The sequence below is a fragment of the Chamaea fasciata genome, unplaced genomic scaffold (assembly GCF_029207755.1).
Source record: "Chamaea fasciata isolate MVZ Bird 193981 ecotype frontalis unplaced genomic scaffold, bChaFas1.0.hap1 SCAF_1, whole genome shotgun sequence".
Taxonomy (NCBI): domain Eukaryota; kingdom Metazoa; phylum Chordata; class Aves; order Passeriformes; family Sylviidae; genus Chamaea; species Chamaea fasciata.
In genome coordinates this window covers 118,968,598-118,992,330 of record NW_027094086.1, presented here as the reverse complement: position 1 = coordinate 118,992,330, position 23,733 = coordinate 118,968,598, and the positions used below count along the sequence as shown (strand labels likewise).

Below are 23,733 nucleotides of genomic sequence, written 5' to 3'. Positions count from 1 at the left end.
AGTTTAGTCTTTTTATACACCAGAAGACAATGAGTAGTTTTTGAAATTAAAGACCAATGAGGAAAATTCAAATATTCCCTTGTGCTGGAGTGATATATTTCCGGGGAGAAACCAGGCCAGGAGTGGCTTTCAAACTTCTAAATCTGTTTTATGTGGTGTATAAGAGATTGCTGTCATCACCCAGATGCAGGAAATACCAGTGCTGGGCTTAAGGGGGACAAAGTAAACTCGACAATGGACTGAAAAGAAAAATAAACAAGCGACCAACCGTTTTTATGGCTTGTTTTTTTCTCTTGCTTTAACAGTAACATTCACCTTCATTTACCAGAGTTCTGTGAAACATCTGTATCAAGCCTTAAACTTGCTTGACCTTAGTTTAGGTTCAAGGTTCAATATATTCCATGTGCATGGATGATTGTACAAATCCACAAGCGCTCAGAGTCTATGCAAACCTTTTTCCCTGTCCCAGATTTGGCCTCTTTCTCGCTAAATAAATCCAAGGACAACTTTCTCTCTCTGTCTTTCTTTCTCCAAAGATTGCTGCAGGGGTGCCCTTGGGGCTTGCAGGGTGTTACAGGGCTTAGGAACAGAGAGGGAAAGTTGCCTTAAAGGATGAGGTCAACCTACTGTAACAAATGCCCTGGATGGAATCTTCTATAACTTGAAGAATTGAATTTAAAGGCTTCATTTTGCTAAATCTCCCAAAACAAATGGTCCAGCATTTGTGTAATTCTTAAATATGTGCTTCTTCTCTCATTTGTAAAATCAGAAAAGATCTCTAAATGGATCATGGCAAGTCTCTGAGCTGAAAAATTTCTCTCCTCCTGCTGCCTAGCCATATTTCTTCCCAGGGCTTCTGTGGGTTGCTTTAAAACTACTTAACAAATAGCTGCCTGTATGAGATACAAAATTTGGGTCTTAAAGAAGAACTTGGTGGCCGCCAAACCTCGAAACAGAAATTAAGTTTTGAATTTATTGCAGTTCCCAGTGCAAACTATATTGATATGATTATCATTTAAATCTATTTAAAAAAAACTTCTGTATGCAATAGCATACATGCTCAGTTGGCATCTCAAGGTGATACCTTGCACACTTGTTACCTGAACGCAGATGTACTTTGGGGAAAGAAGGAGGAGAAAACATGACTTGTTTTCAGTGTCTTAGGTATTCTTTAGTACTCTGGATTAGCCCCATAGCATGAGATGCCACACCTTGCTCGAGGTCCTGCATTGTGGTGGTTTTCCACCTGAGAAAGGTCTTCACATACTCAGCTAGAGGGTTCTGGTGTCGTTAGGGATGTCACCATGATAAGGTGAGGCATTCCTTTCACATGGGATGGTGTAGGGTATTTCCTCTTGCTGATTCTAGCCAGGCCCATGGCCAGGTGGTGTCACTTGAATGAAGTGAGGAATTTGGAGTCAACCTTCTGCTCTGGTGACAGCAAAACTCAATCCAGCTGCGAAAAAAGTGACCTATCTTGAACAGTTTCTGAACCTATGATTTTCTCCTTTAGCAGTGCTTTATGAATATGAATAGCACTCTTCAGACAGGCAGCCAGCATTATTCTAGCTCAGACATCTGTGGGAACACTGGGTGTGGAAGAGTTGGTTTTTCTGACTGGTATCTATGTGGTGCCTGAGTTAATCCTACAGTCTTCTTCCAAAGCTAGTAGTGAGAAAATGGCAATTGTAGCTCATAATTCCTCTCTTCTTAATGGAGATATCTATATCAAATGGATACTGTTCATGTGCCTATTTCTCTCTGTTGACTGTGGAGGAGGTCTGGAATGACTGACTGAGATGGAGAGGCTGAGGATGCTTAAAGCCAAGATGATCATGTGAGTGTCATACAAACCAGAAACCTCTCAGATAGGTGTGATGGGCAGGGTTCTGTCTGGAAGGAGCATATCCCCATCAGCTGAAATCTGTGTTTAGCTCCACTGAAAGATGTGGCTCATTAGCTCAAGAGCACTGTTGTGCTGGTATTACTTCCACGATGTCAGCTGGTTATCTCTGCCCAGCTCTGCACTGTGCTCAGCCACGTTCCCTCAAAATCAGCTTTGGGTATTTTGTGTGGCACAGCATTAGCCCAGGCAGAACTTCTTGAGGCCACAGTAGAATTTACATACCTACAGGCATGTTATTAAACTGAAGGGGTTGCTCTCCAGAGGGCAGGAGTTTTGTTGAAGAAGCACATAAGGCACTGGTATTTGCTTTTATCCCCAAGTGGAAAATGCCTCCTTGCAGAGAGGCAGGAGACAGCTCTTCTCCACTAATGACTTTGATGTCATGAGATGTACATGCCTTATTTATCAACACACCTCTGCGAAACTATAGATCCCTCCTGTCCTTTCATTTCCCCCACAGTCAATTCAATTTTTCCTTGAAGTAAATGAACTTTTAAAAGAACTAGGGTTTATGGAAGAGAGTTCATGGAGCTGTGATAAAGCACTTCGGGCTGTAACTTACACTTGTTTCTGAGGCTTCACTTTTATTGCTTGAAAAAATTCTCATATGATCTCATTTTAGAATTGGGTACTTCAAAGGTTGTTCAATCCATGTTCCTTCGAGGCTGCCTGTGCAACCCTGTAATTTTTTCCCATGTTCTGTTCTTTTTTTTTTTTTTTTTTCTACTCTCCTTTCATCCTTATTAACTGGAAAACACCAAAGGGATTTTCACACACCAAAAAGAGTAGCCTGGCAATATTGTAGCCATGCTGCTTTAAAAGTTACTGTAAAATCAGTCCATGATGGATGTGCATTTACAGGTTTGTACTCCATTCCTAAGTGCCTGAACTAGTCTTGCTACCCAGACTCTGTTATGGTAGATCTGCAGGCAGAGCTGCTCTGGTAAAGCCTTCAAAAGGGATTTGATTTAAATTAGAAATAATTGTTTTACCAAATGTGATTTAGCACATGATTACAGCCTTCCATCCAAAAAGCACAAGCTATAAAGTCTTTGTGAGAAGGGACGAAGGCAAGAAGGGATCTTTCCCAGCATATATGTAGTCTTATTTTCTTTGCTTTTTCCTCCTCACTTCTTAAATATGGAGTTGTATTCACTGGTGAAATGAACTTGACCTCTCTTGAAATGAGGTTGGGCTGTTTGGGTCCCATGTTCTCTGTTTGGAAGTTTTGATGGCCTCACTAATGTTGTCTCAAGTCCTTCAGAACAGATTTCATTGTCAGTCGTATCACATGTGTGAACTGAAGAGCTGACCTGGAACTATAAAATTCCCTAAAAACATCCCTGAGCATGAAATCCAAAAAATTCCTGAGTTCTCCTCTGAACTCTGTGACACAAACTCCTTCACCCAAATATTATTTCACTGTGGTTTCAGTTTCTTTTCACTTTTCTTTTTCAGTAGGAAAATATGAGAATGGAAAAGAGATTGCTAGAGAAAGACATTAAGAAAAGACAGCAAACACTTCCTTAAAAAAATCAACTCCTTTCCTTTAGTTTCTTGTTAGTGTTAGGGACCAAAATGTCAGGTTTTTTCCTTTGCTCTGACACTTACTTGCCAAAGTGATTCATTTCAGTCCTTGTACCTAAGATTGAAATCTATAAAGAACGATGTAGAGTCTACTTAAAGACCTAAGCATTAATGCTGGAAGATGTATTCACAACCTGTGAATACATCTCACAAACAAATGATTGAAATGAAATAAGCTTTCAGTGTATTGATCTTTGTTCCTTTATGTTTGTTAGAGCTTAGGTAACACTCAGTGGAATTTTTTCAGGTTAACTTCAAGTAGAAGATGCAGCCTGTATCTCCACATATGTCTTTTGTTATTTGTGATGTGATACAAGAAGAGACCCTTGTATTTTAGATTTGTTAGTTAGCCCAGATGTTCTTACATGAGTAGAGATATTTTGCTGCTTCTTTCCTCACCATTGCCTACATAAAGGAGAAAACTATTTATGTCTGCAAGCCAGCCAAGAAAGCATGAGAGGTATTAGTGTAATATCAAAGTGCCTTGGAGATGGACCTTATTTTTTTTAAACACTGTAACAAAAAAGTTCATAGCACACTGTGTACATAGCATGCAAATGCATGCTATGAGGTAATACAAAACCTCATAAAATAAACTGTTATATATATAAATGCAAAATGAATGATCCAAAATCAGAGGCTTCTTCATTTCAGACCAAGGCAATGCTTGAGAAAGGTGAACATGAGGGAGAAGGAGGCAAGTGTAGCATACAAGTCTGCCAGAGGAGATGGATGGTAGTGCTTGGAAGGAGATTCATGACAATCCTGTTTGTTCTTGAAGCTCCCCAAATATTTTTTATTCTGCGAAGAATCGTATTATTTGGATGATCCAACCAAAATGCGTGTTAAACATTTTTTTGCCTGTTTTGACACATGAGAAGATATCACCTATTTATAATTGCCACTTACTCTCTTGAAAGAAAATCTAGCAGCATTAATATTCTAAAAGCTATTTGTGGCATTGATAAATGCAAAAGCATTAGTCAGTATCTGTAGCTGTCCATAAAAATATCTCCTTCTGTGAAGAAAACTTAGCCTTACCTATAAAAATATTGGATACTATTTCACACAAGATTATGACAACTAGAGTATATAGACTTAATGGCCTTCATATCATTATCATATGCTTGGAAAAGAGTATCCTGCAGTAATATGGCTTTCTGAGAAAACTCCTGACTTCTCAGGTGACTCATTGGAGGCAGATGATGCATGGAGAGGACCTGTCAAGTGCTTAGGATCAAAGTGTCTTTCAAAAAGTACATTGCCTTTCCAGATACTGAAGCCTGCATTTGTTATCCCTTTATTGGAGGCAGTCACTGATATTACTACCCTGTGAAATCTGCCTCCCTGGGACCCTGCCAGCTCAGCTATGCCTTTATTTTCTGATTATGTTGCCTCTATAGCATAGGTACTGTATACATAGATCTGGGCAGTTGGTGGAAGACATCCCTAGCATGTTTGCTTTACAGGCACGTAGATGGCAGTAGGCTTAGTGATTCTCTATGGTGCTTTTGTTTGGTGTTGTGTTTTTTGGTTTTTTTTTTTTTTTTTTTTTTTTTTTTTTTTTGGTGGATTATAGTATCTCTATTATTAGGGAATGTGAATGCTTACATTTGAATTACTTTCAAAATAAGGCTATGTTTTTCACTGTCCTGGTACAAATCTCTGATTTTCTCTTCTTGCAAGGAAGGGAAAAGGAATTATGTATTCATATAGTTGCTAGACCTTCAAAACAACTTATATATTAAATTCTCCTTTTGGAAAATGAGGCAATTATATGTTGAAATAGCTTTTAAAGTTTTTTTAAAGTTCTATTTTAAGTTCTCATACAAAGTATTCGTTAGTCATAACTCTCTGCACCCTAGTTCAGAATGAGATAAATTATATTAATTAAAAATGGAAAAGCCAGATCAGTCTATGCAGTCCATTCCCAAATTAATGATCTTGCAGTTAATCAGTACATTGTAACTATAAATATATATGTATTTATTTCCTGACTTTGCCACCAACTTTGCATGACTTGGGATAGAACATGTAAGCTAGAATCTTCCAGATGAAACTGTAGATAAAATATATTTAAAGCTCCTTGCAGTGAATTGTGATTGTAAGCATCTTTCAGCTATGTTCAAAAGAATTAAAAACAGTCTTTAAAAGTGTGTTTTTTAGCCTCTTGTCTATAATTTTGGCATGGTATTGCATCTTTGTGTTAGAGAGGCTACTGAGGGAAGAATGAACAAAATAATGTGTATGTGTCAGACTTTTCCTTATTTGCTTACTCTCAAAGATAAATATTCCCTAAAGGGATATAATTGGAAGAGGGTGTGTGCAGTAGGAGTTGAAAATGAAGCCTTTTAAAGTATTTCTGATTGGACACATAAAAACTGGAGGCGCTCAGTATCACCGCTTGCTCTTGAAAATCTTAGCCAAGATTTTTTAGTTTTTCCCAGAAGAGCTATGGCCAGGACGGCTGAGGCTTGAAAGCTGTGTATTTACATAAGCACAAGTTACAAATCTGTGGTTTTTAGAGATGTTTGAATTTCACCGCTTTACACTTGCAGTGTGTTATAAGTTGCTGTGAGTAGTTCACAAATTGTGGATGTACAGCCTACGGAGAATTACTCCTCACATTGCCTCCTTCTTGTTAGGAAAAGTAGTAATTTTTTCATATGTGCTGGTTTTAAAAGTTCTTGTTTGTAGTTATGGATTGGTCCCTGCCAGAAATGTGTGCCTAGTCACTGATTAGGAATTGCTTAATTTTGATGTACTGCCTCCTTCACTGAGGCAATAATCCATGGGCCAGAAAGGCTGATTTTTAAAATGTGATACAGCAGTCTTCCGAGAAGAGTTCTGCAGTCTTATATTGCTGCGGGGTACTTGCATCCCTGTAGGAGGAAAGGAAAGGTTCCTTTGCACACTCTCACCTACCCCATAGACTTGCATGTCTGTGCGCATAGACAAGCACAGTCACTCCTGGAGTGCAGAGCTCTTTCTCTGCTCCTGGGAGGGTCTCCCATAGTTTGCATGGACAAATGATGGGTGCTGGTTCAGCTGATTCTGGAACGCAGACTCAACCCCCTGCCCAACCACTGGTAGCAGTTCACTTTGCACGCACTGTATTAGTTGAGGACAGAGTGGCAGCCCACGTCAGATACCACTTTCTTGTCAAGTGGCAGTGGAGCAATAGCCACATTTATATCCCTTCTGCATCCCAAATCTCTCATTCCTTAAGGTAGGGTTTGAGGTCTGAGTAGGTAGAAGTACACAGGCTGTGTATAACCTGTCTGGGTTTGTTGTAGAGCCGTGGAGTGCTCCCAAGGGAGCAGTAGCTGAGCAGCATCCCCACAAGTGCCTTGGGCTGTGCTTCTGCTCTTCCAGTGGAGACCACCAGAAAAGCTCGATGTCAGGCACCACGGAGGTCTCCCTGGGGATGAGAACCTCAGAGGGCTCATGGGGGTGTCAGGATAGGATCCATCCCACCTCCCCTGCCAGGGAACAGGACAGCCCCAGCTATGGGCATTGGAATGTCTCTGCCTATCCTAGAGCTCATCTGAGAATCTGATAAACTTGAGCTGCTCTTCTGGTTATGGAGAGGGATGCAGACTTGTTTGTCTCACGTGCAGCTAATGTATTTGCAGGGCATTTTTGTGCCCTGGGGAGGTGCTGGGGACTGGAAGAGCACCTCCAACCCTCAGGAGTACTTCTGGAGCATTCTCACCCAAGGAGAGTAGAGGGATCACCACTTTTGTGCTCAAAGAAAGCATATATTTGCAGAAAAGCCTTTGAAGACCTGTGTTGGCTTCCCATCAAAGTTAGCCCCTCTCCTGGGTCCTGACCTTTAATGGTTGAGAAGCTTGACCCAAGGGTTGCGGACACATCCAGGGCAGAGGAGGCAGCCAGGGCCTAGCTGGGGGGTCTGAAGGAGGGCGGGGGGAGCAGCACAGAATGGTTTGGGCTTTTTGTTTTGTTTTGGATATCTGCCAAGCAGTTTGTGGGCCATTCTGTTCCCTTTCGAAATCAGGTACCTGAATTGCTGGGGCAGATGGTCCTCAGCCTTCTCTCCAGTGCTGGCTGGAAGGAATTGTTGTGGGGGACTCTGCCACCAGCCTTATGACAGGGGAGGAGGGGTTTCTCTGCTGAGCCTGCCAGCCCAGGGCATTGCTTGTTGCTCCTGGTGTTTTTGGTGCTGGGCTTTGGTAGTGGCTGATTTCAGAGCCCTGGGAGCAGCCGTGCCTGCAGCACAGCACAGTTTGTTGGTGATACCTGCATGGGACAATGTCCTCTGGCTGCTGATGGCGCTGCTGGTGCTCCAGAAGACTGAGTCTAAAATACCTGCCCTGCCTCCCCCAAAAGGCTTTCAATTACTATTGTGAATCATTCTTCTAGTTCAAACTTTTAACTCTTTCAATGAGCTGGAAGACTCCAGTCTCATGAACAACCTCCATAAAGAGGTGGTTGTAAGGTGTAAGTGGGCCACAACTTATGGGGACAACCTTTTTAGCAGGGGCTGTTGCAATAGGACAAGGGTTAATGGTTTTAAACTGAAAAAAGGATCAATTTAGAGTAGCTATAAGGAAGAGTTTTTTACAATGAGGATGATTTAAATACTGGGATAGATTGCCCAGAGAGGTGGTGAATGCCCCATCCCTGGAAATATTCAAGGTCAGGTTGGAGGGGTTCTGATCTAGTAGATGATGTCCCTACTTTATTATTGGGGGTTGGAGTAGATGACCTTTAAATGTACTTTTTGACTCAAAATATTCTACGATTCTATGAAAATATAAGCTCTTGTTTTAATGTCTGCAGCTTCTTTGAGTGAATATTTTTTTCTAGGTTATTAGTTCAAGCCAATCTTTGCTTACTGCTTTATTTGTGTACTGCCCTTTCAAAGTCTAAATGCATTGTGCTGTATTCAATGCAATGGATGATTTGGAAGCAGCTTTTTAACCCAGTCTCAGAACTAAGGCCCTCTTGTTTTTATGAAGGTATTTTAACAGCAAAATGATTCCATCTTTGATTTCCTAAAAACATACGGATAAGCCTAAATCCTAACAAAACTTACCTGAAATAGATTGCTACACTGCTGTTAGTAAAACTAGCTATATGACTGGTGAGAAACATGCCTGAAGGTAAAATGAGTGTATCTGAGATGTGAGAACCTTCACATGTACAAAGTTTAAAGTGTTGCAGATCAGCCTGCCCTTGATTTGTCAGGGCTGAAAAGAACAGCCCCATTTCCAGTTTTTAGTGTCTAAAACTCTCTAGTGCTGAGTCTGTGGGCTACTAGTGTTCTCAGCAGAGATTTGTTACCCTGAAGGATTTTATCTTATAGCTAGAAACAGTGAACATTGAAGGTTTGATTCAGGATTTTTTTTTTTTTTTGGTCATTTTGCAGAGAGAGAAATTTCCCAACTTAAAAAAAAAAATCTTTAAAAATGGCAATTAAAAATTGGTGAAAGTTAATAATTAATGGCTTGTAGCTGATTTATTAATAGCCTCATTTTTCTATGTAATGAAAATCTTAAAACTGTCTTGTATGTTAACTATAAAACAAAAAAAAAACAGAGTAAAAAGTAAGATTGGTTTTAGTTTAAAATTATTTTAAGCATTCAGAATTGCAGAGTTTTATCCATAAAATGTTTAAGTTTGTTTGCAGAGTTCTGGCTTAGCGATTATTTTATATAATAAAATATGGAAGGATAATTTGGGCTGGCAGAATTTTCAAAGCTTTTAAAGCCCCTAACTGCTGCTGGTATGAAAGTCAGCTAAGCAGCCTTGTGTTGTTGTTTCCCCCAGGATATCTTTTATGCTTTCTTTTTTTTCCTTCCTTCCCTTTGGAAATCCAAGTGTTTATTTGCATGCAAGTTAGGTGAATTCTTTTATCTATTTGTGTATCGTAAACCAAAGCAATTAGCATACTGCAGTTACAGTACACTTAAAAACCAAAACAACCCTACAAAACCTTAAGTCAATATTATTCCTGGAGGGAAAACTCTTAATTAAATTGTATGCAAACTACAACAATAGGCAAAGTCGTTTGGTGTTTAATAATAACTGTTTGGGGCAGAGGTAAGAGTGAAAAATAAGTGTAGCAGAGAGCTTTGCATGCCATTAACCCAAGGATAGAAATGAGGTCAGCCTTTGAAGGGATGGACAACACACTTATCTGCCAGCATTGGAAAGTCCCAAAAGATTAGGTTATTTGCCAGATGTTACTGGGAGTTCATCATTGACACCCTCTGCTTCATGGGCTTCATCTCTCACAGTTCATCTCACAGTTGCAGTTGCCTTTTCTGCCCTTTGGAGGCTTCCTGGAGATCTTCTCCAGTGCATAATGCTTGTTTTTTTTTCCTTGAAGTAGTTTTTTTGTTTGTTTGTTTCATAGCAATAGGCATGGTGAACCATCTTAACTTGTGAAGCTGATCTGAAGGCTCATTGTTTTTCTTTCATACACCCATGATAATCCTCTTGGTGTAGGAACTATGGACATGAAGCACAGTGACTGCCACAGCTCCAGGAATGGGACTGTGTTTGTGATGGGATTTTTAGAAGACAGACTACTTACCTCACTTATTACTGGTAACCTTTTGAAGATGAATGAAAATTGGGGCAGACTTCCTCATAGGCTAAGAATTTTCTGTTAAATTTTATCCCTTTGCCTGAAAAATAACTGTAAATCAATTCTAAGCCGACCATTCTTATATTATTAGCAACTTTGTAATTAATCAAATATCACACTGAAGTGTATTTAAGTGTGTAACCCACCAAAAATTGGTAGTGAGGGAGGGCAGGTGCTGTCAGATCCATGTTAGTAGTGACTGTATGAACCTGGAATGGTGTTCCCTGCATGTATCTTCTCCTTTAAATCTTTCAAGAGTTTGGTAGTAAATATTGATTTCAGCTAATGGTGGTTTTAACTTTGTGCACATGCTTTGCCCCAAGGGACTGTGTCACGTAGAGGGAGAAGCCAAGACTTGCTCATAAAGAACAGAGCAAATGTGTTTTTCCTTTAAAATGCTAGATGTTAGCGGTGGTCTCTCAAAGCAAGATTCCTGCCACTTGCGTTACTGCAGTTGTTTTGCAGTTCTGCCACCTTCCTTTGAGCAGAAAAATTTGTGAGATGGACAGTGACCTAAATGAGGGCTGTATTATCACCATGTACATCCAGTACATTGTATTATATACTACATTATCAAAATGTTTTGAGTAAAAAAAGCCTCAGTGTTAAAGCTTTTAAAATAGTGGAGAGTCCTTTTGTAGTGCACCATTTAAAGCATTTGATCTTTCAATCTTTCTTTCAACATAGCACATCCTTCCCTCCCATTCCTCCCTCTATTCCCTTGCCTCTCTTATTCCCTTTCCTCCTTTTCCTCCCTTTCCTCCCCTTCTTTCCATTTCCTCCCTTCCTTTTTCTCCCTTCTGTCACTTCTTCACCTTCCTTCCTTTCCTTCTTCTGCTTTTCCCCATTCTCCCCCCACTTTTCCTCCTCTTCCCTCCCCCTTTTGTCTTCCATCCTTCCCTCCTTCCTTCCCTCCCTTTCAAGACCCTCATGTCTAACTTAGTCTTCTGACATGAGCACTTCAGTTAAATGTCTGATGATACAGGACAATTACAGTATTTGTTCAGGGTAAGATAAACTTGACATTCATTTGCTGTTTGACTATCCACAGATATATGATGCTCTCCCTAACATTTGTTAAGTCCACAGACCCAGATACTGGTTTTACTTCAGTAGGTCTGGATTAGCTGTTGAATTTCCAGCACTGAAAGGCAGAAAAATTGCATGTAGGGGAAGTGGAGAAGTGATTCAGGTGTTCTTTCTGTCTCTTGGTGTGCGAAATACTGTCGTTGAATAGTTCCTTTTCCTTAGTATGGTACAGCTTGTGTTGCTGCTTGTACTGTTATGCAAGCCTCTGTGCTGTCAGCGAGGTTCCAGTCTGGTCTCTCATGTGGTTTCAGACTTGTAACAGCAGGTATTAGGGTTATTCTGCAAATGCCATCAGTGGGGGACAGTTGCAGAACTACAAGCCTGGGCCATTTCCAGGTTAGACTGGCCCTGTTTGGCCAATCACAGAGTGCAAAATAACCACATTATTCCTCAAAGTGTTTTTCCAGAGTTGAAGTAATAGTCATCTTGCCCTATAAAGATCTTTTTTTCTCCTATAGAATATTTCTGTGCTGAGATAACTTTCATGAACTGTTTTCAAAAGGGTTTTTTTTGGGGGGGTTTTTTGGGGGTTTTTTGTGTGTTTTAATTTTAAAGTCACTTTTCACCTCTGTTCTCCTATTTCCATTTTTGTCTTCTGTGGCCCGTGCTTAGTAATTCTGTGGCCATTTTTGTAAAGCACCAAATCCATTTGCACTATAGCAAGTGAATCCGTGATGGGTTTCCTATACTGAAATGGGGAGTCCTAGAAATGGAATCAGTTAGACTCGTGCATTTCCACTAGACTTGAGTGACTGATCATCAAGTGCAGAGGACAAACTGTGCCCCCTACCAAATACTTGCATGGGTGATACATGGTGTTGGGCTCTCATGCTGCTGCTACGTGGGAAGGCAGTAGATCATCTGCTTTCTATTTTGAGTTTCTTTTTCAGAGGTATCCTTTTACTCTCCTCCTCTTCCTCAGCCCAGTGGTTTGCAGTCCTTCTATTACCTTTCTCTTTTACATTTCCCTTGTGTTTATTTCTCCCTGTATTTCCCCCACCCTCCTTAATTCCAGAGTTTTTCAGCATTCATTCTTGTTTCATTTTGAAGTATCCTATATTTGCTTCATATTCTTTTAGTTATCCTCAGTTATGCTCTTTCTTGAGAAGAAAGCAGCTCTGCATAAGCAGAAGAAATTCAGGAAGCAGCTGTTTGGCCTTCTTTGATAACAGAAACAGTGGGTTTTAGTGGACAAATGCTGAATTGGGGGGATCAAAAACTTTTCTTCCTTGATTGATTTGAAGGTGAATGGATATACCTGTATATATCCAGGTATAGAGAGAAGGGACAAAACCTTAGGACTGCTGGGGAACCTTCCCGGCACTGGATTTTGTTTGGGCAAGCAATAAGTAAACCATGTGGCCATTTAAAAAGAACTAGGGTGTTTGGAAGCAAGGAAAAAGAATCTTTTTGATATTCCTTTTGCAAATGATCCTGAAGCGTGTCAGTGGCTAGTGACTTCACAGATGCCAGCCATGGGGAAAAGACCGAAGGAAAGCTGTTTGCTGTTGAGGCAATTCACACATCAACTGCTTTTTGAGAGCACTCAGCTCTGCCTGAAGATTTATGGGCCTCTCTTCTTTTGAAATAAATGAGTAAAGGACCAAGCTGAGTGTTTTTCCACACATAAATGTCATAAATGCAATCCCAAAAACATCACTGGAGTACCAGCAAGGGCTCAAGCCCCAGCTCAAATGTGCATCGTGTTAAAGTCCTTCTTGGGGACTCTGGACACAAATTGGTTTCCAGCATCCAGAACCATTTGGAAATGCTTTAATCCTGAAAACGGGGGTTTCTAATGGAAATGCTGACAGACCCTTCGTTGTAGCAGCTGAAGCAGGCAGGGCTGTGATAATGAGCCCTGTATGCCTGCATGTGGAAAGTGTGGTGCTAGTTTAGAAAACAAGCACTTCCACTGAAAAACCCACGCTGAGAAAAACCACTGTGCACTGTTCCAGCACAATGCTGCTTCAAATTGGCTTTGCTCAAGCAAGTACATACTGGGAACAACTCTAGGCATTAACCCTGCATGTATTACACTTCCAAAACCAACAAGTCTTAATAGCATTTCTAATAACGCTCTAATTATCTATAAATAGCACTGCACTGAATAGCCATGACTAGCAGTTCAGAATGCTGCATACATCCACAGGGTTCTTTGCTATTCACAAGTGCAATGTAACCATGTCTCCTCTCACTTTTTAAACATTGACCCTAAAAAACAGGTGATGCTTCATTTATTGCTCATGTCTCTGCATACCGCTGCTAACGCTAGAGACCGTGTGTTTTGTACCTGTATTTGGAAATCACAGTGACCTTGGTCACAGCAGGCTGAAGAAACCTGTCTTGCAAGCATGAACCCAGGTGATTAATTTCAACAAACAGGTTGCTTATAAGAGTGTAATTACTCACTTGTGCAAATGGCAGGATGGGTGCACTGACCTGCATTAGACACATTGTAGTATAAACCTCCCCATTGGTTCTTTTTCCTCTGTTAATCAGAGGCCTGAAAACCCTGCAACATTTAGACAGCTTGAGGTTGAAGGCTGAAATGTCACTTTTAAAAGAGGGTTAGAAAGGTCACACAGCTGCAAATAATAATAGCCCAATGAAAATCAGATTCTTACTGCAGCCCACTTCAAGAATAACATTGAAACAGGAAACAAGCCTGCTTGATGTTTTTACCAGTATGGCAGTAAGATTACTGCTGAGTTTAAAAAGGGGGAGAGAGAGACAGAAAGGAGCATGCTTTCTTGGTCTCAGATGTAAGAACAGTTTTTCTGGTTCAGAAAAGATGATCCTGGGGCTCTACAAAGACTCCTTGAGGAACCTGAGGACATGGGGTACTTCCCTCTGGATGCTGCTGAGAAGAGATGTAGTTTGTTGCTGAGTTCTGAGGGTGGTTTTGTTTCTTCTGTTTGCTTTTGTTTCTTTGTTATGTTTTTGCATTCCTCACTGTAGGCTTCAGTTTTATTAATTATAATAAAAATGTTTTAGAAGATTCTTATGCAAAAATCAAGGAGTAGAAGAAAATCTTGACTTGCTGCAGAACTACTTGTTTCTCTACCACGTGACATGGCTTGGAGGAGTCTTTCTCTTGTATCTTTATTTATTTCTTTTTTATAATTAGAATACCTTTAACTTCTCCTGAGCAGAGTGATATTTCAGGACGATGGCAGGCTACAACAGCATAGCAGATTTGCTCACTTACGCATTCTGCCAATAAGGTTCTTTACGTGGTCACAATAGGGCAATAAATGCTGACAGATGTTGTTAACATGTCTATTAAAATTCAGCCCCCTTTTCTGGTGGATTATAAACTCATGGCTATTGTTTATAATATGAGAACTAATGCTGGCACATCCATAATAGTGTTCACTTTTATTTACAATTCTTGATTTGTTTCTTCAAAAAAGTCACAAAGTTGCAATAAATTAAGCTATTGATAACAGAAGCAAAGAATTCAGACTGGAGCAAATTTTTAGCTTTACAGTCATCATAGATTTGTCTGATATTCCTCATGTGCATTAATTGCAGCAGTTATTGATAGAACTACAAGAGTTGCATGAATGTCACTTGAATTTTTAAGATACCAAAGGCTAATAAGCACCCTAATTTAGATGGAAAGGCTGCTGTGATATAGCTTTACTAGGTGAAGTCGAAATGTTGCCATTGGTTGTGTTATTTCCTTCCTTCACCTGCACACAGTGTGGAAAAAGAAGATGTGGATTGTGTGGCCCAGCCACACACGTGAGCCATGTGAAGAGAAGCATGCACCAGAGGCTGTGTGCAGCTGTATGAGCTGGAGGATGGGAGATGTGTGCCTGCACCCTGAGAAGGGTGCCATGCAAGCTGTGCTGAGCACAATCAGAACACCTCTTTTGCTGAGAGCCCTCATCCTGCTGCAAACCTGGGGTGAGGCCTGGTGGTGCTGGTGCATCTGCAGCTTTTGTGGAGTTCAGTGGGGTTGAGGCACGCAGGAGGTTCACACTCACAGACTTTCAGCTGCTTGTTTCTGGTCAACATTCAAGCATAATGCTGGAATTACTGCCATATGATAACCAAGCACCGGACAATTGCAAAAAGTGTAGGCAGCAGGCAGCGTCTTTCACTCATTTAGTGTTGTAAGAGAGTCAGTGGTACCACATTCCCAGCCGCAGTGATTGCATCACATGTAAACACCAATTCTGCACGGTGCAATTTGTCTTGAGGGCACTGTACTACCTGGTAACACGTTATATACGTCAAATTCTGCTAGATAGTACCTTGGAGTGCAGGTGATACAGCCGTTCTGGATTATTACCTGTTTTATGTTTAGTGTCTGCAAAGAATGATTCTCATGGAAACAAGCAATTGCTTGTACATTTGGGGAAAACAATTTGACGTTAAATCTTATGCCTTTCCAAGTACTGAGAGTAAACACCAAATCCATGTTTTCTTATAGTCGATTTCCTGCATCTGATCTCTGCACTCAGATTGTAGTCCTCATCTAGTATGTTTTAGTACTTAGTCCATGCTTATCCCCCTAGATAACCTTGAGAATCATTTAATTGTTCTCAGAGCATGCACTGGTGGATTCAGGGACTAAAGGCCAAGATCAGGATGGGGAGGGAAGTCTTATGCTTGCAATACTCAATAAGAAATCAAACTCCGAATAATTCCTGGTAATGTTTTGAAATTCACTTGGACATTTGGGACCAGAATTGTAACTATCTTGTTTTCTTTAACTGAGTGTCATCTGTTGTTTTGCTATTGAAAATGCTGTTGTCACTGTCCCCTGAGGAGGGGAAAAAGGGGTAACAGAAATCTTTGGCAGTGCTTCAGTTGCAGGAGCAATTGAGATATTAAATAAAGCCTCTCATTATCTATGTGCAGCTTTTTTTTTTTTTTTTTTTTTTTTTTTTTTTCCCCTTCTTCTTTCTGTGTAAAGGAAAAAGTTGTCTTTAGGAAAGACAACATGCCTGGGGTCACATCCCATAAATAGAGGTGGATTGAAAAATCTTACTTAGCTGGAGATTTTGGTTTTGTTTTTTGCGGGGGTTTGTTTTTCTAGTCAGTTATCTCTCTGCTGCTTGTTTCTTTCAGACAGGATAGTGTAATTCAGAGTATTTTTATGGCTTCATCTCTGAAGAGCTTGTCTATGCACAGTCTGGAACTGAAATAACTGAAATTAGAAGTAATTTAACACCTTTAGTTATTTTAGTATGTGAATATACTCTTTAATTTCTGATTATGAGTATCCTATTTCAGTTTAACATAGCTGTAAGTTAAATCAAAACAGGATATGAATAATCTTAAAGGAGTAAATTAGGTACAATTTTAGTTATTTCAGTTCTAGCCTTGTGTGGATACATAAGTTATGCCTGAGTTAGGGTCTTTCTTGACACCTGATTGTATTATAAATCACTTGTCCCAGGCCAGGTGTTGGTAGAGATGCCCATATCAGGAAGATCTGTTGAGGCTTATTTTCAGCTTTTGGGAGTAGTGTCCTTGTGGAGGTTGAAGGGCAAATGAAAGTAGAGATCCTTCACTTTTGGGTTCTGCTTCTGCAAGTCAGTGGAGTGAGACAGAGTGGATTTTTTTATGTCACAATTAGGAAAATATGCTGTCAGACTAATGTTGTCCACCAGAATGAAGTTTAATTAAAAAGAAAATGTTATCATTCGGTGAAAATAATTGCTTTCAAGTACAGGTCTGGCTGATGTACAGGTTAATGGTGAATTACACTGTCAACTGTAAGTGTGCTAAAGATACTTCTGGTGATAGAAAGCAATGAACTGTAGTTTGAAAAGAGATCAGTGGGTTTGAGCAACTTTACCACCTGTTCTTCTGCAGATTTTTGTATTTTTAAAATCAAATTCTGCTTATCCACCCAGATGTTTCTCTTTGGTTCATGAAAAAATTACCCAAACACAACCCAGATATTTTCCTAAGAGAGGCTGTGGTGAGGCTGAGTTTTAAGGGATTTCAGGGAATCTCTAAACATAGGTGATTTGCTGTAAGATGGGTCAGCCACTACATTCTAGCTGGTAAAAACAGTTGTTCCAACAGGCTGAAAACATTTCTGAAATAAATGACTTACTTATTTTACTCCCTAGAATTTTACTGGTTTTTTTTTTTTTTTTTTTTTCTGCTGAGGGACAGTGCCCTAATATTGACTCAAATTCAGCTGCATAACTGCATTCTGAGGGTGAATGTTTCATCCTTTGCCTTTATTTAAGACTTGGGAGCTTTCCCCCAGGGTTTAGTTCAAGGTTACACGACTGTAATTGCTATGGGGAAGTGCAGTTTTAGACAAAACTTCACTGCTAAAGCTCCTGAGGCTCTAGTTGACCTTTTAAAGGATGGGGATGCACAGTTACCTTGTGTGTATAGAGAGCATGTATGTAATGTATTTAAGTTATTAATATCAGACAGTATGGATAGAGAACTTCAAAAAGTGGGCTCTTTCTCAGAAGTAACCTAGATGTCTGGTTTTAATGTTGTTCAGCAGGAACTGAAGGAGGAAAGGTAAAAACCTTTAATTCAAGATATTTCTGAGAAGACACAGTCTTATCTAATAACAACACTGAACACATGCTATTTTCTGAGGCAGATTTATGCTGTGAAAGCTGAACATTTTTTTCCTTCTTAAAAGTAAATTGTTGCTCAGGATGGAGCAGTAAGAACTTAGACTATAGGGAGCCTGCTGAATATTAGCAAAATTAGTACTCTGAGTATGAAGACTTTGTTTTGATCTGTTTGCAGAGTTTGAAGTCAAAGCACAAACTGCGATTTCTGTATGTTGCATGCATGTGTGAAGTTTAGAACGTGTATATTCATAGGTTCCCTTTCTTTCCCCCTCCCCCTTTTAACATGTAGATTTATGAGGAATCAAAGATGAACTTGGAGCAGGAGAGGCCTTTTGTCTGCAGTGCCCCAGGCTGCTCACAGGTGAGTGGAGTCAGCGGTGGTATTAATTGAGTCCTCAGCACTAGCTCTGGCTTGTATAATGCCTCCTGATATATTAACACACGTCTAATAATAATATGTGTGTCAGGGTTTTTTTGTGTGTTTTTTTAAGACCTGCTTCCCCTCAATTCTCCCCTTTCCCACACGACAAAATATTTCAAGAAAATACAACAGCCAGTCAAAAGTGAGTTGGTGCAAGTGCTCCTCAAGCTGCTTCTGTGCCTTTTCTCATCCCAAAGCCTAATGTTTCAAGCCAGGTATTGCAGATTCCTTTAGGGACTAACAATAGAGGACACACTAGGCAGGACACATGTATCTGTCTTCTGCTGAGATATATGATGGAATTTATTATGTTGCTGTTGGAGGTGGTAACCCTCCTAGGTTTTTTTTTCCATTTTAAACGCTTAAATACAATGATATTAACTGATCTTTATTTATTTATGTGCTTATTTATTTTTAATCTTTAAGACATCTTCCTACTAAGCATTTGCTGTGGAAAATGCAGCCTGTAGATAAATTTTGCCCCAGGATGTGCATTTGGGATTTCTGTCCTGTTGACTGGTGCTCTGCCATGTGTCTCCGAGGGCAAAACCTGACCTGTAGCATTAGATATTTTATGAGCTTAAAAAAACCTGAAGTGACAAGGATTTTACCTGCTGAGATTTGAAATGGGGTTTGTGTGGTTTTTTCAGTGATTTTGCAGTGGTGAGGGATGTTCCCCCACACGCAGTGATGAGGGAAGTTCCATGTGTGGCACTTCTGACCCTACTGTATTTCAGTAATGAGAATTTGTGAGTAAAATCTTCAGACAAGGGCATCTTTTGGGCTTTTGCCACAGGCTTCCTGTGTGCATCTATGTCAAGTGATACAGTGTACCCATTTCCCAGAGTCCTTCTCTCTTAATTAGTGAATCTTTCCCCTGTTTCAACTGTACATTGGGAGTTTTCAGCTGGCTAATATATTTACAAGTCTTTAGGTTCTTCTGGCAGAGGGATGGGTGTCTGCTAATGAAGTGTAGGTGTTGATTTTGCCGGGAGCTGACATAAGGAGAGGTGGAAGCCTTCAGTCCAGTTAACAACTGGCTGAGTGGCTTTGCTGTTTCACTAAGTGGGAGTTTTTCTATGGGAGGCAGCAGGCATCTTTTGGATTGTCCCTCAGGCTGAGAGTATGTTCCTTTAGATTTCCACATGCAGAGTTAAACTTTCACTGTTCTGTCACAGAGGTAGAATAAAAGTATCTGAGTTTAATTGTCACAATTTATTTACATTTTTGATGAAACTAAATTCCACTGAAACCAATGGTCTTGAGTGTTTTCATGCCAACTCTTAATTAGTTTCCTCAGTGGAGGAGAAGCTGATCCAGACAAGCTCTTTTAGGTGTTCAGAGAGCAAGTTTGGTGGCATGCTGTTACAATTTGGAAAGGTGGCATGCTGTTACAATGTAGGCATGACATCCATCTTAAAAAACATTTAACTTCCCATTTCCTAACACGGCCTCTGTTTGTTGTAAACGAGGACTTGACATCAAGTGCATAATGCAGAGCTGGTTTCCAGCTAAGCTGTCTGGGGACTGGCTTCTCTCTTGGCCCATGCAGATGTGTGCTGAGGGCTGATGGAGTTGGCCTTCTGCACAAGGAGGAAAGTAGACTTAAAAAAAAAGGCAGAGAAGTCTGGGCTGGAGGAACAGTTTCTCCTCTGTTAATCCATGCCCTGTTTAAGCTGGCTGATTTCATCATGGAGATAGAGCATGGCATCCATGAAGAAAAACCCATTTCCAAGAGAAATAGATGCGGGATTTTATCCCCCCCTTCATGATTTCATTGAGCAAAGCCTTTCTCAGATATTCCCTTTGTTCTTAACAGAAATTCCTACTGCTGCATTTCTTCCAGATGAGTAAGCAGTGAACCAGGATTACACAGTGAGGAAAAGGTCTTCGGGATTTCTTTTTTTTTTTTTTTTTTTTTTTTTCATTTTTTTTGTTTTGGTTTGTGTGGTGGGTTTTTGTTTGTTTGTTTGTTTGGTTGGTTGGTTTTTTGTTTGTTTTTTTGTGGTTTGGTTTTTTCTTTTTTTTTTTTTTTTTCCCCCAGAGAATTCAATTCCATTATTTATGCTGCTTTCTCTATGGGCTTAGAGAGATTCTCAGAAGGTGTAGCACATGGCAATTATTTATACTATAGCCACGAGCACAGTCACTTAGCCAAGAGTATACTGTGTTGAAGGCATTAGATCCCTTTAGCTGTGTTGTTGCCTTTTTTTTTCTCCTGTGTACCTGTTACTTTAAAAAGCTGTTTTAATTTTTTTTTTTTTAATCAAGCCTTGGTGATACAACTTTTGGCTTTTGATAGTCCTGAAATAACCCAGTTGAAACCATCTCAGTAGCCAAGGTCTGTGTATTCACATTCTGGTGAAGGAAACTTCACAGAACAACTCTGCTGTTTGAGCCCAAATGTGCTAGTGCTTGAGCGTTTATTCAAGCTCATCTCTTCTTTGTTTTGTTCAAAAGAAGCTATTTCTTGTAGAAGTCTGTAATCAGATTGTAAAACAAATTTAGCACACTGATTAGTTTCTTACAAAAAACATCTCTTCAGCTTCTCTGCTTGACAAAGGAGAAGAATTTGATTTAGTATCATAAAGGGTCATAACTAGTTGCTATAAAACTGTGCACCATTTCATTGACACTTCAAATCAAGTCAGATACTTCCAAATTAAAGACGTGTTTTGCCTGAATACTTTTGGGTAGAGAAAAGCTGGCTTATTTAGTTATTTTTATAGCTGTTCATCAGATATATGTTGCAGAAAGACACAAAAGCAGAAAAATCCAGTAAAGTGATTTAAGATTTGCCTCATTACTTAGCATTTGCCGTGGGCTAAGAGCACACAGAACAGCAGTTATCGCATCCCCGGGCACGTGGTGACTTGTGAGGCTGTAGTAGCTGGAGTGGGTGTCTGAGACCCTTAGAACCTAAAACTTGGACAGTAATTTTTTTCAAGCAGTTGCATGACACTTTACAGTTTGTCTTCCCAGAGAGCACGGCAGCAAGTGTGTTTCTAAATCGAGTACAGCTATTTGTTACTCATACTTACTTGTATTTTCAAATATTCTGTTTCCTGTGCCATTTGGACACATTTCTAGCTGGATAAATTTCTTTCACTCTCTCATTTTTGAAATTCTATCCAATGCCAAAAATTTATTAGCGAATTAAATTCTTCTTTTTTCTTTTTTTTTTTTCTCTCTTCCTGTCTCTTTTTCTGTGTTTGCCTGACAGCGTTTTCCAACAGAGGATCATCTGATGATTCACAGGCACAAACATGAAATGACTTTGAAGTTTCCTTCAATAAAAACAGATAATATGTTATCAGGTAAGAAGACATGAATTCAAGAGTCAAGATAACTATTCAGATGATGTTGAAACCATGACTCCTATTGGAATGCTACTGGCAAAATGACTCCAAGATTGGTTTTAAAAAGCCCCTGCTCCAATTAAATAACAAGGAGAGATGGATTAAGCTAGAAATCATATCTTTGAACGAAAGGACAGTTGCCCTTCCTCTGGCTTTGTACATGTTTGCCATGAGAAGGAAAGAAATCACTGGATCTCAGGCATGTTGGCAGCTCTATCATTGATTCCCAGTGAAATACAGGCACTTAAGTGCATGTCATTTGGGAGCCCAGCAGTGAGAGTGTTAATGAAGTGCATTTGTGGTGCTGCTGCTGCTGTAAGACTTGCTGTTTAAGCTGGCCAGACTCTCTTCAGCATCTGGAAGAGGTCACATTGCATGAGCCACCTGTGTGGTGACTCAGGAACTGCCCACTGTAATTAGCCATAACCAGAAAGGTGAATCAGGGGCTGATATCCAGTACTCCTTCCCCATCTCTCTCTGCACTTCCCGCTTCATAAACAGGGTTTATTTGGTATTATGTGCAATTGCACACTATAATTTTTTGAGTAGTATATTATGTAGTCTTTTTGTGCTCTTGTCTGTGTAACCACATTGCCTGCTGGCCTTCAGCCAGTGCTGGGTAAGGTCAAGCTAGCCCTTCATTTTACTTCTTTCCTCTCCTATTCCCTTTCCTATTGTTTATTTTTTGGGCTATAGTAATGGACTATGTAGAATAGTATCTCTAGAATTTTTCAGGTTTCAAAGCAATGGTAGAAAACCCCCCTTTGAAGCACGTGTGTGTGGATGTTTAGCAGTGTTTGATATTTGTCTTTAACAATGGGCTTCTTCAAGGTAAATTGTGCCATTTCAGATGCAAATGTATATTCATTAAAGGGACTCCTGCAGACTAATTCTTTTATGGTTAAACTGCTTGCATTTTTATGAAAATCATAATGAAGTAACAAGGGTTTGCAAATATTTAGGTCTTTGTTTGTTTGGGGTTTTTTTTGGGACTTTGGGCACCAATGAGGAGTTAGGCAACCTTTTTCCCAAATAGAATTTATTTTGCTTTTACATTTTAAAATGCCATAGTGGATTAAGTTTAGAAGGAAACAGTGCATAGCATTTTGAAGAGTAGATCTTGTAAAGTGCCTGAATGCCAGCTATGCCCACAGAATCCTGTGTTTGCAAGCACAAATGAGAAAAAGCTGCTTTTGCGTTTGGCTGAGTCCTTTGGCAGTGAAACTGCTCAAAGACATCTGTGCCGTGGGCACATTCACCCTATGCAAGTGCTGGCTTTTGTTAAAACTTTCTGTTTGGTAAGACTTTTGTTCGAGTGCAGTTTCTAAGGAATCTATTCTGTCATCAGGAGTCCCCTGAGCAGAGTAGCTCCATTTGTGTTTGGTAACTTCTATGATTTGAGGTCCTGCTTCTTCCAATGGGTTGCTTTACCAAGCAAAAAGAATGACTGTTTTCCAGCACTACCACTGGTATTGGGACCCCTAAACCTGCAGTTAGCCAACTGAGCACACTAATACAGAATTTTCTGCCCAGAATGACTCCGAGGGATGTTTTCTTTGAGATTTGTCTATGATGATCCTTTGTAGTAGTTAAAGAGTAAAAAGCCACATGTGTTCCCAAAGACTGTGGCCCATGTTCCTGACTGTAATGGCCTGGCAACTTGGTTCTGCAGAGTACTGATTCCTCTTTTTGTGTTTGTTTGCTGGATTTGTTTGGCATTTTGCAGTCCTTACTCAGGAAGCATCATAGATCATCTACTCTCTGCAGGAAGACATTGAAAAATAGTTGATTCATTACCCATTGAAACCCTGGGGAAATCTAAATACCTTAAAGTTCAAGATGTTTTATTCTTAGATTTCAGAATGAAAAATTAATGATATATGGGAATAAGAGACAGACATTTCTCTTAGACATTTGTCTTAATGTCTTCTTTGTTTTTTGCATTTTTGCTTATTTGACTTTTTTATAAAATTGTTCCTGTCATCAGTAGGTTCAAAGAATTGCAGCAGCAACTGCCCTGTAATAAGCCAGGTGCGGTGTTAGGTTTTTTTTTCCCCTCTTTCTCTTAAGCTGCCTAGAAGTCAGACTTTCAAAATTTTTTTTTCTGATATGTTGTATACTATCTTTTAATTTGTTGTGTATGAGCCATTTATTATTAGCAATTAGTCATGAAAAATAACACA

The 23,733-nt window shown here is 39.8% G+C and overlaps 1 protein-coding gene across 4 annotated transcripts in view; it reads left to right on the top strand.

Moving 5' to 3' along the window:
• CREB5 (cAMP responsive element binding protein 5) overlaps positions 1-23,733 on the top strand; it is a 257,956-nt gene that overhangs the window by 24,588 nt on the left and 209,635 nt on the right. For 2 of the 4 annotated variants that reach the window (XM_066195125.1, XM_066195135.1), the window contains 2 exons: positions 18,060-18,131; positions 21,415-21,508. The exons of 1 other annotated variant lie outside the window; for it this stretch is intronic. In XM_066195125.1, the coding sequence (XP_066051222.1) occupies positions 18,060-18,131; positions 21,415-21,508 (166 nt within the window). Of the gene's footprint in view, positions 1-18,059; positions 18,132-21,414; positions 21,509-23,733 lie in introns of those variants that run through there. One more of the 4 variants, XM_066195162.1, reaches the window with a different exon arrangement.